This window comes from Telmatherina bonti, assembly GCF_933228915.1.
Source record: "Telmatherina bonti genome assembly, chromosome: 22".
Lineage (NCBI taxonomy): Eukaryota > Metazoa > Chordata > Actinopteri > Atheriniformes > Telmatherinidae > Telmatherina > Telmatherina bonti.
The window spans coordinates 13,363,287-13,379,441 of record NC_136631.1 but is presented as its reverse complement, the minus strand read 5'-3'; the positions used below and the strand labels follow the sequence as shown (position 1 = coordinate 13,379,441).

Genomic DNA, 16,155 nt, shown 5'->3' with positions numbered 1-16,155 from the left:
TGTACAAATACATCAGGCGGGTGGAAAACGTGGGATAAAGTTATTTCCAACGATGGCTGGTGAGTTTACCAAAGAGAGACATCCTGCTGCATTCGTTGCTGTGGGTTGCTGTTTTCCACTTTGTTTTCAGGGTCTGATTCAGGTTCCAACATGTAGGGCTGTATGCTATGTGTTGATATTGTATTTTGTTTTTTTTTTTATTGAGTTCATATGAGCCTAATCCTTCTGTTTATGAGATGTTACAATGACGGCGAACACAGGTGCGGTGCGCGCTCCCAATGTAGCGCAGTTGCGGAGGCGGGGCTTCATGCGGAAGCGTCTCAATCCACTCATTTTGCCCACAGGCTGATCTGACAGCCTACGGAGAGGGTCGGTCTGAAGTAAATAAAGTGATTTGTGACAATAACTCGATCAATCCCAGCCCTTCTGGTCTAAATAAAAATAAATTAGCCTGAAATGCACATAATAGTTCCACTTTAAAATAACATTAGAAGAAGGCTTTGTGCTGTTGTCCTGCCACAGAAAATAGTCCTGATCTTACATCTGAGCTCTAAGAATGAAAGAACAAAGTGAAGAAGAGCATTGTTGCATGAATCATAGCTTTCAAGAGCTAAACAGTAACTTGCTGGTACTTAACTTTGCCAGACAGTCTTGAGGAAACTGCAAAAGCTGCAGTATATTTTGTAACAAATAGATAAAAATACTAGCACTAAACACATACTCACAAACGCTTCCTCAGCTTCCTGATTAAAACTGGCTGTTCTTCTAGTTAAAAGAAATTTACTTTGTCCTGTGAAAAAGAAATAAATGAATGCTAGCTGTTTCTGTGTGGCCATGATAGCTACTATGAATACTTATGGGATCCACTCTTATTAACTCCACATTACAGCGATTGTAAAAGGCACAGGCTCTGTGAAGGACAGCACAACTGAGACCAGAAGAGGGGAGACACGGCCATTTAACAATAACAATCATGGCATTTCAGTTGTAAATGCAAGAATGTTGTTGCTTGGTGTGGTTGCACCTCTGTTAATGCAATGCAGCTGCTTTAGCTATTGCCGGTTTTAACGTTCTTGCTCTGGGTCCAACTGCAAAGATTTCTGAGTGTATCAATATTTTACAGTTAAATACCAAGGAGATAAAAGAAAATTATATAAAAAAAAAAAATTAAAAAAAATCTTGGAAAATTTGATTTCCTCTGATCTCTTCAACTTATCTTGTGAAGCTTTGAGATGTCTCCGAAGCTAAATATGTTTCCTTTTAAGGACCAAGTGGTCAAACTGACCTTCACAGTTCCTTCCAGCAAACACTTGCATTCGTTCTCCTCTCTCACTTGCGCCTGCCACTCTCTGACTCACTGGGTAGTAAAACATTTTATGACCACAAACAGATTATACGTGCATGGCTCGCATCTATGCAGGCTGAACTTGGACTGGAAATAAAAAGCGGAAGCCCAAAGTGACACAAAGAAGAAAGCAAGAAAAGGGCAGACATATGGCATTGCCATTACATCTGTTACTGCGTGAGACAATTAGCTTTGAGGAAAGGCATTTAGAGAGCCTCTTCATCTTTTATGGCGCATGAGTTGAGGGTGTATTTTCCTAAGCAAAATTTTACAATGTGATACAGCCTCCAATGTTTGACTGTTGCTGCTGAGAGACGTAACATAAGGAAAGACTGCCGTAAAGGTGATGACAGACTTAGTCACAGAATGATAAAAAAAAAAACACTTCAGCTGCTTGTGTTTTTCTTAAATCTAACACAAAATGTCCTCTTCTGTTGTTTTATGACAATAAAGTTCAACTGAAATCATGTGAATTTAACAGGTATGTAACGGGTCACTTTACTTGGTTCGCCAAAAGATGGAGGGTTAGGGTCGTCGGAGTTGGTGGTGTGCTCCTCTCCAGCCAGTGGCATACTCTCTCCTCCTTCAAACATACCAAATACACTCACTGTGTATTTAGTACCAGCTCTGTAGACAAAAAGACAGATTATTTTCTTTACACAACTCACTGGAATATATTCATGTTCCTGCAGCAATGAGAATGAAGTAAAACTTAAAAACCAACCTGAGTTCCTCCAGAACTACAGTGTTGTCATAGGGACTGACCAGAAGTTGTCTCAGGTCAATATCATCCTCAACAGGGTGAAAAGTGACTTTATAGCCCCTTACATCACCAGGAGCATGGTCCCAAGTGACTCTAAAACTGGTCTTGGTCGGTTCTGAAGTCTGGAGATTTCTTGGACTTTTGAACTGTGGCACTAGAGAAGAAAGAGATGCAAGGCTTGACTAGGAAAGAAATCTTTGAGTGGCTCAAATGGAAGCTAAATCTACTGGAATATTGTTAGGTTTGGATGTTGGTATTGCTTGGTGACATTGGAGTGGTGACTGATAGGCCAACGTACGTGTCGTTCCTACTCCTTGCCTTGCTTTGCCTTCTCTGGAACGGTAGATTGGCAGAACAGTGATGTCGTAGGTGGTAAGAGGAGAAAGCTGTTTCAGCATCGTGACGGTGGTGCCACCTCGTACTTTGGTGGCGAGCTGCCGTCCTCCTGACTGTGGTTTGTAAGTCACGCGGTAGTTGACTACATTTCCAGGTGCTGGTTGCCATGTCACCTTCATGCTCTTCTCTGTCTCATCTGAAACAACGATTGTTCTGCCAGCAGCTGACACTGCAAAAAAAAAAAAAAATGGAAAAAGAGAACAAACTTCAGAGAGATTAAATGATGAAGGAATGATCTGCAGGAAAACGTAGACCTGAACCTCGTTGCGATTGGAATCTGTGCTGAATGTGTGTGTATACGTTTGGAAAGATAAGCACCATTACTCTCCTCCTAACTACTACTCCCTAACATGAAAACCTTTGGGCACCTTATAATCTTTTAATCAGATATCTGCTCAGTTTCCACAGGCATTTGAATGCAGTTCCATAAGTATATATTAACCATGCACGAATTTACATAACTAATCTTGTTTACTTGGTGGCTGTGGGATTGAGGTATTGAGGTTTAGACTTTGGCAAAATCCTAGTTTCCACTTTTCCATCATGTGTCCATAAAATTACTTTTTTTTTCATTGCAAGAAAGGCAAGCGTGAATTATCAGAAGTTCTGAAACGAGCTGAAAAAAATATTCAGAAGACCCTATGTCAGAGGGAGGACTTTTATTAATGGAAAAAAGCAGCACATCCAAGTCTGCTGTGTGCGGTTCAGCCCAGAGAAACCTGTGATTTATGTTAAGCACAAGCGACGAGAGCAACAGATAGAGGTTCAAAGCAAAAGAAGGATAAGTAAAGTGAGTGTTTAAGTCAACAAAAGTGGCTTCAAGGTTGTTTACGGTGCATTTAATAACTTGCCAGAATCAATAAACGTAAAAGATGGTTGGAAATAATTTTCCTTGAGTGCATTCCATTTCACTAACTGGTGGACAAATCTCTCCCAACTGGTGCAAGTTTCCATTCAATGTGCTTTTCCCATCCAAGCATGAGCATTGCCTAAGAAGGGAGAGGCTAGTGTCTATCTGTTCTGCATCTCCCATGAAAACTATGTGCAGGTGCTTTGGACATTACATCACCGCTGCACTTATATATTTATGATATACACGAGCAGCCGTTAAGATGTGTGTGTGAAGTCTTCGTATTCTTTATGGCCTAGTCAAATCCCAGTAGCTATGACGTTGTCTTTAGAACTGACTGAAGACTAAGTGTCCGTATTTCTACATAAAACCCCAAAATGCCACTTAAAGCTGGCCTTAAAAGCACTTTGCATGGTTGGATTTTAAAATTATATTAGGTGTTAGACATGAGAAAAACACTGCTTTTTATGCTTTGTGGTTACAAAGGCCTTTTCTTTTTATTTTCACCACACATACTTGTCCTCACTCAGTTGAGGTAACCTCAAAAAGAGAAACTTAGCCATTCAGCTGAAAAAGAAGGAAAAATTGACAAGAAAAAGACAAAGAAAGAGCAAAAAATAAAATAAATGAATAGCTCTAAAATAACTTACCATCTGTCATTTCCTCTCCAATCAATGGCTGGCCCTCTCCATGGCCATAACGAGCAAACACAGACACTTTATAAAGTGTTTCAGGGGTGAGACCTTCAAGAACAGTGGTAGTGGTGTCCCCTGGTATGGTCTTTTCCCCAGCCTCCTCAGTGAATAGAGAATTCCATTTGATCCGATACTGGCGAACGTTGCCCGGGGCCGCAGTCCAAGATACAGCAAAACTGGTGTCAGTGACGTCTTTGGTCACCAAGTCTCTGGGTGAGCCAAGCTCTGTGGACGGAACAAAAAACAGTTTAACACAAAGTAAAACAACAGCCAGTAAGTTCGGCACAAAGTTCACTTTTGTTTACCTAAACAATTACCTTTTTCAGTTTTTGCCTTGTTTTGATTAGCTTCAACACTTAGAAACTGGAGTAAGATGGTTGATTTGGTACAAAAGTATAAAAATTAAGGATTTCCAACCCAGCTGGTGCTGATTTCCAATGTAGATACACAGAGATTTGAGGAAGCACACCAAATGAGGAGTAACTCTAGTGATAAACCACCAACAGTCACTCATCTGTCTCCGCTTTAACCCCTCAGGATCTGTTTGAGTAACTTGATTTTCTGCAAGACTCTTGGAAAAATTTCTGCAAAACTAATCACAAATCACATACAGTATCCTCAGCACCTCTCCCAGCAGCACTTCAATTTTCCATTGAACCAGAGGAAACCAGACCCACAAAAGTGCTCTTTTTTTTCTTTTTTTTTTTTTTACAATTGCAGATGTTGCACTCTCCTCTTCTCTCCTTCCCTCTCTTTTCCTGGGTGACGATCGAGGACGGAGAAAGTCGAGGAAATGCAGCGCAGAGGAGGGAATTTTGTGGCTGTGTTTCATGACAAGTGGCCAGCACATGCCTGGCTGAGAAGGATGCCCACACTGAGGTGGACTCTCCAGTCTGGTTGCCATACACTGGTGGATCCACCACAGACTGCAGCACATGGCTTCCCACGCAAGCTGTGGGATTCTGATCCTCATTCAAGCTCCTAAACCTTTACACGCCAGCAGCTAATGACAATATAATGATAGGCATGGTAGTGCCTTTCAGCAGGGTGGTCTCAGTCAAACCTCATTTTTCAAACTTCACTAAGTGGGATTAAACAAAAAGGACAATTGTAAGATAAAAAAAAAAAAAAAGACATGGAACACAAATTCACCACAAATGCCACGCATGATGATCTGTAAATTTGAAGTCACAAGATAGCCCCTATGTTTGTCATCCCATGAGTTTCTCTTAGCATGCGTTCAGTGTTCATGGAAACCAATCTGAACAGAAAAAACATCAGCAGCAGTGCTTGCCAAGCAGACCTATGCGCACTTGAGAGCACGGAGCACTTTTCAGAGTAATTGCCAAGGCCACAAACTAATGAAGAGCTCCAGGTTTTGGAGAGCCATGAAAAATAGCGTGGGCCACTACAAATACCCAGATCATCCCATGAAAAGATTTATCTTTGCAAAGCAGAAAGCAGTGGATGAACTTGACTGACTTTTCCGGCTGTTCTTGAATGGAGGGGGTGAATAGATCGCGAGGTAATGACTTCTGCAGACTTTTCATCAGCGCTTGCAGACAAGCGCATGAGAGGCCAAAAAAGCAAAGCACGTATACATGAAACACATGGTCCACAGACGGTGGAAAAGCTTTACAGCCAAGCGGTAAATAATCATTCGTTATTTGTCAGATTTCACTCATGTTTGTTAAAAAAAAAAGAGTGAGAACGTGTTTTATTTATGTTTGCAGTTGGAGTTATCAGAATAGAAGAATTATTGCAACTTTTTACATACTCTATCCCACCCATCAAGGCAAGAGACCCTCAAATTAAGATATGGGACAAAGGCAGCTCCTGTACACACGAAGACCTCACCCCATGCCTCTTGTAAACCACATATGACACAACTGCAGATCATCTTCTGCAGGGCATGTGTGGGCACAACCTTCCCATCTGCAGCCAAAAGCCTCTAAACTAAATGAGTGAAAACAATCATGCCTGCAGGCAGTGAAAAGGAAAACAAATGCATAGTCTCAGTGTTAATTATAGAATATTCAGATAAATCATTCAACTAAACTGACTTCCTCAGTATTATTTTCTCAGTAAATAATTTCAAAATGACCCCCCCCAAAAATACATGACACCATCTCAGCAAATATGCAGTCGTCAGTGCCTGCCAGCCATGGTTGTATGTTCCTGGTCTTTTACCTCAAAGGACCTTTAGACAGGTGGTGGAAACCGGTGCCTTGTGCCATGTAAACGTTGCCAAATGCATCCGTTTAACAGAAAATAAAACAAAGATGCTACCATTTCATCTGGTGTTGCGTTACGTTGCAAGCTTGAGCCAGTAAACAAAATCTGCTCTCATATGAGGACATTTGGGTTGCCTTGCAAGTAGTTAAGTACTTTGCAAAGAGTGTACAACTGCTACGCAGGGGGTTGAACACATGTCCTCCTGATTATGAGATACATTTTTAATTCTCCAGGAAGCCCTGGGGTGTTGCCATTCTGTACTGTTCTGTCCTCTGATCTTCTATCCCTGAATCTGCCTCTGCCTGTCCCTTGCCCCACCCTGGGGAAAGATAAACAGACAGTTTTTCCTGAGACCAGACAGAAAACCACTAAGGTAGCCTTAGGTAACATCTTCCACATGATGAATAAAACCCTCTTCTTAAGTAAATAATTTTTCTATGTTTGTGTAATATCCACATTTGGTACGTTCATCTAGGCATCGCCCATGGCACCTTGTCTGTGTTCATGCTGAGTCAAGGCTTCTGTGTTGGCTGGCATCCCTGTCAGCCACAAGGGAGGCTTTTGTGCAAGCCACTCTCTTCCAGTTCTTGCCTACATGGACTTCACAGAGTGGGACACTCAAAGAGAGTGGCACCCAGCACAATGAGATCATTGTTGTGGCATGCTTGCATCATAACAGCTTTATAGTGACTGAGCTTTTTCCATGTGGGGGTGTTTGGCAGATGACAGCACAGATTTGACCTACAGAAAGCAATTCTGTCATCAAAACCAGGTCTTTTAGTCAGAGTGGGAACAGTAGATATCATAAAATATGACTCCTGCAAAGAAAATGCCTTTTCCTTTGTGAAAACGTAAACATTTATTGTAGTAGTTGTGGATGCTTGGTGAAACAAGTATTTATTTCTACAGGACTGAAAATGAGTTAAAGCCATGTTTTTTAGCATTTACATGCTGGTGTAATCTGTAATGTGTCCAACTTCATTTTAGAAGACCTCACGACTACTTAGAGGGTAACAAAAAAGACCCCAAAACCGCCTTTTATAAATCACGTTTATCAGAATTGCTTTTATAAGTAAGTGGGTCCAAAATTATTTCAGCGAAGAGTCAAATTAGTTAAAGTGAAGTTTGGACAGCCACTGGGCTCGTTTCATCCTGGCAGTCACAAAAGAAATGAAGGAAACACTGTCCCACTTTTTCCTTTTATTGCAAAGTCAGCATCTGATCTTTAAGCACCCAAAGAAAGAACACATAATTGAAACCAGCTAAAGCTGATTTCTTCTCTGCTCCTCTTTGGACTGCTTCGCCAAAACAATGCATTTTTACTGTACCACAGGCATGTCATCAGTCTTTACACACACAGGACTGTGTGTGTGTGTGTATGTGTGTGTGTGTGTGAAGCCAAATTCACAGGCTAGTACAGACTATCAGAACTGAACATAATATTGGAAATAAGTCCCTGCTATAATTCAAAGGAAAGCTGGGGATATTCTTCAGATTTCTATACATGTTAGGCGGAGCTAACTAAAACAGAGTGAAAATAGTGGTATATCCTTTGCAGAACAAAGAATCTTTGTTGCTGAGCCCCTCACCTCACCCATTCTCTCCTCTTGCTCTTTGACTCCTTTCCTGTGGTGTGGCACTACAACGATCTTTCTTCTCTGTCTGAGATCAACAGAAGCCTGGCTCTTTGTGATGTCTTCAACAATATAGCCTACAGCTGGCCTACAGCTGCTCATTGCTGAGTTGTGTAAGAGGGGTGAACCCAAGTGCCACCAATCGGCAGCAATCATTTACAGAAAGTGCAACACAAAATCTGGGATGGATGACAAAATATCTCCAATATATCATATGAATAACCCGTGAAGCAATAAATTATGAGTCTGAGACAGACCATGGTGTAAAGGTATTACCATGCAGGCATATGGCTCTCAAAGTCTGTTTCAACCCATTCCATACATTTTCAACCTTTACAAGCATCCCACACCCAGTTCCAACTTACTGCCTTCATGGGCGGCAAAGCTACCTTAGCAGACTGTCTTTGCCAAAGGAACTGAATCAAGTGCCACATTCTCTCTTCTCCTCACCAACCACAACCATGTTATTTCACAAACCTCACAAAAAAGCACAACGTTTTAATCCTGATGTAGTCAGCATTGCCAGATGCTGAATACTTGAGCATCAGACAGAGCGAGAGAAATGCCGTTTTGAGCCAAGCAGGGCCTTGAAAAGCTGGAAATGCTCAACTGCAAAAGTTAAAAAATTGTGAAGTCTAAATCCCTGAGGGTTCTTGAAAAGAAGCAGAACCTAATAGTACATGTCCCTCCACAGCAGTTTCCTCATACTGACCACATTTACACAAAGCATGACAAAGTATTGGTAACAGAAATAATCCTTCCATTAGCCAAAGGCTACATTTTAGATATTAGAATCGTGACATTCCTTCTCACCTTCTAATGTGGTTCCTGTACCCAGAAGAGGATCTCCCAAGCCAGAGGAGTAGCGTGCAGTAACAAACAGCTCATACTCAGTGGCTGGTTTGAGGTTCTTCAGCAGAGCCTGGGTTGTAGCTCCCTTGATGGATATCTCCTTCCTATCACCTCCCTCGGCAGGTTTAAAGGCAATTTGGTACTGAGCGACATTTCCTGGAGCGGCTTTCCATGCCAGTTTCATGGTAGAGATGGTTTCATCAAAGACACGAAGGTCACGAGGAGCGCCACGTACTAAAAGTAAACGAAAATTGATGAGAACACAAATTCATATAGATTAAACACAACTTAAAGTTTAACAGCTCTTCTCAATGACAAGAATGTCCCTGACTCACCTTCCTTGGTGGTACCGTCCACCTGCATCTCGTCTCCTGTGCCGGTTGAATACTCAGCAGACACAGATACACGATAAGTAGTGATGGGAAACAGCTCCTGGAGAACTATGGTAGTTTCTGGTCCAATGGTTTGGGCCTCCAGTATTTCTCCTGTGCCACTTAGAGGAACATAGGACAGGCGGTACCTTATCACAGAACCTGGAGCAGCTTGCCACATAACCCTAAAACTGTTTGTTGTCTCCTCTGTGACTCTTAGATTTCGTACAGTTCCTCGTTCTGAAAGGGAAAGGACACAATAAATGAAAAACCTTCCCTGTATTCAGTCATTTGGTTTCATATCCAAGGAAACATCTTACCTTCAAGTGTTGTTTCTTCACCGGTCAAAGGAAAACTGTCCCCTTTTTCATACTGAGCGTAGACGTTGACTTCATAGGCAGTAAGTGGAAAAAGATTGGGAAGCACGGCGGTGGTGGTATCACCGGGAACTGCCAGGGAGATGTAGTCTCCCGTGATGTCTTCGGCCTTGCGGAAACGCACCAGGTACGACATAACACTGGCAGCAGGAGCTGTCCAGGTGGCACGGAAGCTTCGTGAGGTGACCTCAGAGAACTGCAAATTGGTGGGTGGAAGCAAACCTGAGAAGGAAAGATCACTTTTGAGAATATCTATTTAAAAAGCCTTAAATCAGGCAAACCTTTGATCATTCAAATAGTGTGATAGGTGTCATTGACGAAGAACATATTTAGTTTGATGAAATGTTTATTGGCGCAGTAAGCTAATTAAATAGTGTTGTATCATGTTGTGCTGTGATTCCTTCACTATCAACTCCTTACAAACAAATAAGGGACTATGATCTGATATCTAATACTTACTTCTCTTTTTGATTTTGAGCAGCTCCTGTTCAATCCTCAGACAGATGGACTGAGTCAGCTCCTTGGAAATCCTCTGAAAGGCATCAAAGTCCTCTACCTCGTAGACATGAGTGTCAGCTGGTGGATTAGCAATAGCCTCCAGCTCCGATCTCACTGCATCCTTTACACCAACAGCAAAGATCTCCACATCGATATTCCTCAACTTGGTGGCAGCATCCTTGAAGGAATCAGAAGACTTTCCATCTGTGATCAGGACCATGACGCGGGGGACATTCTCTCTGGCTCCTCGAGCGGGGATGAAGATCTTCTCCCTGACATAGGTCATGGCTTTTCCTGTATTAGTGGAACCACCACGGTAGGGGAATGTGCGAACGGCTTTGACAACAGCATTAATGTCATGGTGGGTATTGAGGGAAAACTCAGTGTGTGGATCACGACTGTACTGGACCAAGCTTATCTGGATTTTATTGGCTCCGATGTCAAAGGAATTGACCAGAACCTCCAGGAAGGCGCGGACTTTAGCAAAATTTTGTAATCCAATACTGTATGAGCCATCAACCAGTAGGACCACATCGGCCTGCACATCCACTCCCAGGGAGCACTCTTGAGAAAGGCAGGAGAAAAAAAATCAGGGATTATTCCTAAATCAACCAGTATAATTTGCAGTAGAAAAACATAATTAAGATGAACAAACATACCTGTTGATACCTTGACGGGCTGAGTCTTTGCCAGATCCAAAATGGGTTCACTTGGCGTCAGACCTTTGAGGGCGTATAAGTTGATCTCATACTCCGTCTCAGGAGAAAGGTCTCGAACATTGATTGATGTCTGTGTGGGTCCTATGTACAGCTCTTGGTGCTTCATTCCAGGTACCATGGGAGTAAGGGTGAGCTTGTAGCCCGTGAGCTCACCCTGAGAAGGGTCCCATGTCACCCTCATCGACTTAGATGCAATTTCTGTTACTTGCAGGTTAGAAGCAGGCTCCACCACTGAAAGAAAGCCAAACAAAAGAAAATGATTTGCTGGAAAATGGAAACTGTTGAAATGATGGCTAGGGATGATTAAAATTTCCACAAGCACATTGGAGAAATATCTTTCGACTTACTTTCCTCCCCGCTAACCAGAGAGCTGAGCTGCTCTTCCACGCCGGAGCATACTTCTGTGATGATCTTTTTCTGTACCTCTTGGATGGAGTCAAAGCCGGGGACATTGTACACATGTTTGCTGTGAGGTGTGGAGGCAATTTCCCTGAGCTCATCCTCATCGGCATTGCTGATACCTGAGCGGACAAAATGTACAACACCAATAACTCATGTGTTCTTTCTGTCTGCGTCGCAGATGTGATACACGTTGGTGGTTTTAGACTGTTGCTTATGTTAGAAAAAAAATTCAATATTTGATTCTTTTCTGGGGCAAATATGGATTTTAAGATGAACAAACGATGGAAAGTCAAATGGTTTCCAAGAACAGGCAGACATTCACAGGGGAAAGCACAACTGAACAAAACAGTGAATAATAAACCATACCTAGGACAAATATTTCCACTCCAATGTTCCTAAGTTTTTCAGCATGCTCCTTCACTGCGTCTTGGGATTTTCCATCAGTGATGATCATGAGTACCTTTGGAAAACCTTTCCTCGATCCAGCTGCTTCAGTAAAAATGTTTTTCAGGAGGAAATCCATGGCATCGCCTTAAAAAAATGACACACAAAAAACATGTGTACATGTATTTTTTAAAACCATTGCATCAATATATTTACACAACATAAAAAAAAGGGCATTTCATTCCCAAATTTCACACTAGAAAGCAGCTTACCAGTCATAGTATTCCCTCCTTTGTATGGCAGGGTGTTGATGGCTTGCAACAGGTCCCCTCTTCTGGTGTAAGTGGTGAGAGGGAACTCTGTGCGGGGGTCTGAGCTATACTGAACCACAGCCACTCGGGTTTTGTCCACGCCAATATCGAAAGCCCCCGCAAGGGCACCAATGAAACTGCGGATATGTTTAAAGTTGTCTCGACCGACGCTCCATGAGCCGTCCACCAGGAAAACCAAATCTGCTATTGCACTGATAGAGCACTCTGGAGGAACATGGCAGAAAGATGAAGCAGTCAGTTGAGAACAGGAAAAAGAAACAGATTAACACATTAGGAAAACTGACCAAAAAAATGTAAACAAGTGGTTAATGATGGGTGTAAAAACTCACATCCATTGAGCCTCTAACTAAATAAATTTCCAATCCAAAAAAGTGCCAATAGTGTCATGGCAGCAACTTGATCGTACATTGGCCCATTTCTCCTGACTGTCTGAATAAAATCAAACCCTTGACAGTTAGTTGGATGGACGGGAGATGCATTCAGACATCACAGGAAAGATCAGCTGATGCCAAACAGTGGGCTGGTTTTTGTAATCCCAGCAGACGGAGGCAGAATGTGGCTTAATAGACTAAACATTCAGCAGAGGTTCGACCAGCACTTTTCTACGTTGAAACCCACGAGGCTTTAAATCATACGTGAAATGTTCTGGAACATTTAAGATGACTCTATTGAAAATACTGGCAGAGCTTATGTGGATGGACTTTAATCCCCATTCCCCCCGGTCTTATTGATCCCAAATTCTATTCCCGGAACTCATAAAGCTCATTCTGAATAAAAACCTTTTTCTGGTCAATTTACTGTGTTGTGAAAGATTCAACCTGAACTATTATGAGACTATAAGAAAATCTGGAAGTGAAGTCATAGTTCTCAGCTGAGAGGAACATGAACACATCTTCCCATCAGTCAACACACATTTTAAACTCACCGTTTTAACAGGTGATGTCTAAACAAGAGCTGTAGAGCATCTTTCAGCAGTAGCCACTTGAGTGAATACGTCACTTATTCTTTCCACCATTTCTGCACTCCATGACACATGACAAAGAATTTGTTTCCTAGCTTCAAGGCTTTTTTTTTCTCTCTCTTCATGGACCCACTGTGTTCCATTAAGTTAACCAATGTGTACCTTCCCAGTCAGTCAAAAGCCCGTCTGTTTACCCAACAACTACCCAGTGGCAAAAAAAAAGTCAAAAAACAGCAATGAGGGCAAAAAATATCTCTAAAAGTCTGGAGAGTCGTGAGGAGGAGCCTTTCTGTTCTTTCATTAGTTGAGACGCCAGTAAACATACTTACTGATTGCATCTGACTGTGGCTTCCTGACTCGTCCACTGGTGTTACTGGACTGGACTGAAACACAGGAAACACTTGATGAGTTAGCACCACAAACTGTCACTCCTCATCCACTGTGTACTTTTTCACAGAGGAAAACACCAAGGAAATCCACACACCGTAAAGGCCGGTACACAGGATCAAAACCACATGCACACATACACATATTGTGTTAACAAGCAGTGAAGGACTTCAGACAGTAAGCAAATGTGATTTCCTGCTACTTTCAGACAATCTCTGTGGCTAAAGGGAAACAGTTACACTTTATTTTATTCATAATTTTCTCCCTCATGCAGCCAAACATGAATATTATAATCTCTGATGTTCAATTTATGACTACAAAAAATTAAAACTCAATAAAAAGCTAATATAGAAGGCAAAGATAAGTCTATTAATGTTTTAAATAACGTTCATATATTATAGACTATGATTTGATAGATGTTTAGAACCACAGCTGTATTTTACCTTAAGGATATTCATGTTAATCCTGAAAGATTGTTGTCAATTTTCTTTTCACTTGAGTGTAAAACGTTTTAAATTGTGCTATGAGACATGAATGTTCCCCAGTTATACATATATTGATTATTACACATCCTAACAAATCTCACAAGTCTTCTCAATGACAATAAAAGTACCCAAAAGGACTTTTTGCTTGCAAGAAGTCATGCAATTTTCAAGCAGGTGGGTAGGTGTAAAGTGTCAAGTTTGCTTCTAAAAATGGTACACATGTAAAGATTTTCACTGAAAGTTATGCGTGGCTTTATAGCAAAACCCAAACAAAGAGCATGTACTCACTGGTCAGTTGTCCAAAGATGGGGATGCTCTCCTCTGAACCAAGGTAGGAGTTTATTGACACTGAATAGTCCAAGTCAGGTGTCAGATTAGTGAGTGACGTTTTGGTGGCATCTGCACTGAGAGTGAAATCTCTGGCCGGCTCATCTGAAGAAAGGACGTACATCAGTTAAGAGGTTGATAAGAAGTCTTCTATGTTCATGCTGATCGCATCATTATTACTAGTTAGAGCACTGACTTCACAATTACCTGCGTCTGATACAATTTGTATTCTGAAGCCCTCTATCCTTGCCGAGGGTCTTACCCATGACATGTCCACTGTGTTCTCATTTAGAATTTTAAATTTCAAGTCTGAGGGTGGCTCCACTGCAAATGAGAAATGTATCCGTGTTAAATCACAGCACACATAAAGCCTTGTATGACTGTTTCATTTCTATGTGAACAATTGAAGGTAAGGCATTTTTTTAATAAAGCATTCACATTAATCCCAACAACAAACACTTCATGACTGAAGCGGACTTGTTCATTGTTGGTGGCAGACACACAGCACTGACGTCCATTTGTGAGGGTGAAGGGTAAGGAACACGTGACGACACTGACAAGGTGTGAGAAGCCATTTTGGAGCAAAATGGCACTTGTTTGAGTTGCCCAACCGAGATGGCCAGCAACTCAAGCACTGGCATACACATGATGTGCACAACTCCACACAAACTCTACCAAAGTGCAAACACTAAGTGAACCATCCAACACATGCTAAGTGCAGTCATTACATCGCATGCCCCGACCACAAAGTGAACTCCTTCATGATGGAATTGAGCTCAGTATAACAAAAACACAACTTCATTCTCATGTTACTGATTATACAATGGAATCAAGGTTGCCATATAGTTACCGTAGTAACTCTTGACAGAACTGAACACCATATGTTATATATACATTGTATATAAACATATTTCGAAGACGAAAAAGTGGTTTCTTGTTAAGGCTCTTTGCACAAAAAGAGTGGCACACATCCATTGCAAACCTTTTAAAAAGAATACACAATTCGTCGCCGGAGACTCTTGTGTACTTTTTCTCTGACAGCATAATGCATGAGAAGGCATGATAGAACAAGACCTCTGAAGACAATCAAATGTTCAATAACAGAGAAAGCATGTACATTTAATGATATAAAAGAAAGTGTGAGAAGACCACGCGCCATTACATTCAGCTGACTTGATCACAGCATCATGCATCATGTACATGAGAAAGTTGTTTGACTTAACAACTTTGACTGACTGGACAATGAGTAGTTTTCCATGTACAATTGGGACCACACAGACAGAGATGACAAACGTATTTTAAAATGATATTCTGTCTTGCATTCTCTGACGGGAAAACAAGGAAAATAGGTGATGTTAGGTTGACTTTGTTGACTTTTAAAATGAAATGTTTGCATGCAAAGTGTCAACGTTTCCTGCTGTTCTCAGTATTAATTGAAATTTTTTCAAATTAATTTTCCAGTTAGTACGCAGACTATAATTGTGACTTATGACATGCGTTTTAATAACTTTTAACAGACACAACTCAAAATAAACAGTTAATGAAATTAGTTTCTGTGGAAATTCAAGAAGTTAATAAGGTTAGCATAATAAAGTTTGCATGTCCTTGTGGATCTTCTCCAAACTTTTATTCATCCACAGTGGTATCATATCATAATGCAGATGATGTAAGATAAGTGTGTGTGCTTTAGATGTCAAAGCTCCATACATATAAACTGTGCTTCCTGGATGCATCTGATGCAACATGCATGCCGTTAATACAAAAGAGGAGCAAGAATATCATTGTAAAATACACTATGAGGAGGAAGCCATAGCTTGGGACACACTGAATGCACAGGCAGATGACAAACAGGAGCCTGCCAAATATTTAAAGAACTGGGATTGGAGAACCACCAACCTGGCATTTCAACAAGGAGCCCCGATGGACCGTGTTCCCCCTCATTTCTTCACGTGTACTCATCTCCAACACCAAAGTGGGGCTTTAGAAGTATGCGTTGGTGTGGATGAGTTGAGGGTGGGGGTGTGTGGGGGGGGTTGTGAGTAGCAAAACCAAAGATGATGGATTATAAAATCCAGGGTATTGTGTTTCTAGAAAGGTCTTCCGTTGTATGACACACTGGTCGCTCTCATATTTTTTTTCAAA

General features: G+C 41.5%; 1 protein-coding gene across 3 annotated transcripts in view; it reads right to left on the bottom strand.

Annotated features, from left to right (window-relative positions):
- col12a1a (collagen, type XII, alpha 1a) overlaps positions 1 to 16,155 on the bottom strand; it is a 53,382-nt gene that overhangs the window by 34,109 nt on the left and 3,118 nt on the right. For all 3 annotated transcript variants that reach the window (XM_079262132.1, XM_079262130.1, XM_079262131.1), the window contains exons 3-17: positions 14,221 to 14,337; positions 13,975 to 14,118; positions 13,144 to 13,197; positions 11,794 to 12,057; positions 11,504 to 11,668; positions 11,083 to 11,256; positions 10,676 to 10,966; positions 9,978 to 10,580; positions 9,462 to 9,740; positions 9,106 to 9,381; positions 8,732 to 9,004; positions 4,005 to 4,274; positions 2,407 to 2,673; positions 2,070 to 2,262; positions 1,848 to 1,972 (exon numbers count right to left, since the gene is read on the bottom strand). In XM_079262132.1, coding sequence (XP_079118258.1) covers positions 1,848 to 1,972; positions 2,070 to 2,262; positions 2,407 to 2,673; positions 4,005 to 4,274; positions 8,732 to 9,004; positions 9,106 to 9,381; positions 9,462 to 9,740; positions 9,978 to 10,580; positions 10,676 to 10,966; positions 11,083 to 11,256; positions 11,504 to 11,668; positions 11,794 to 12,057; positions 13,144 to 13,197; positions 13,975 to 14,118; positions 14,221 to 14,337 — 3,495 coding nt within the window. The remainder of the gene's footprint in view (positions 1 to 1,847; positions 1,973 to 2,069; positions 2,263 to 2,406; positions 2,674 to 4,004; positions 4,275 to 8,731; positions 9,005 to 9,105; positions 9,382 to 9,461; positions 9,741 to 9,977; positions 10,581 to 10,675; positions 10,967 to 11,082; positions 11,257 to 11,503; positions 11,669 to 11,793; positions 12,058 to 13,143; positions 13,198 to 13,974; positions 14,119 to 14,220; positions 14,338 to 16,155) is intronic.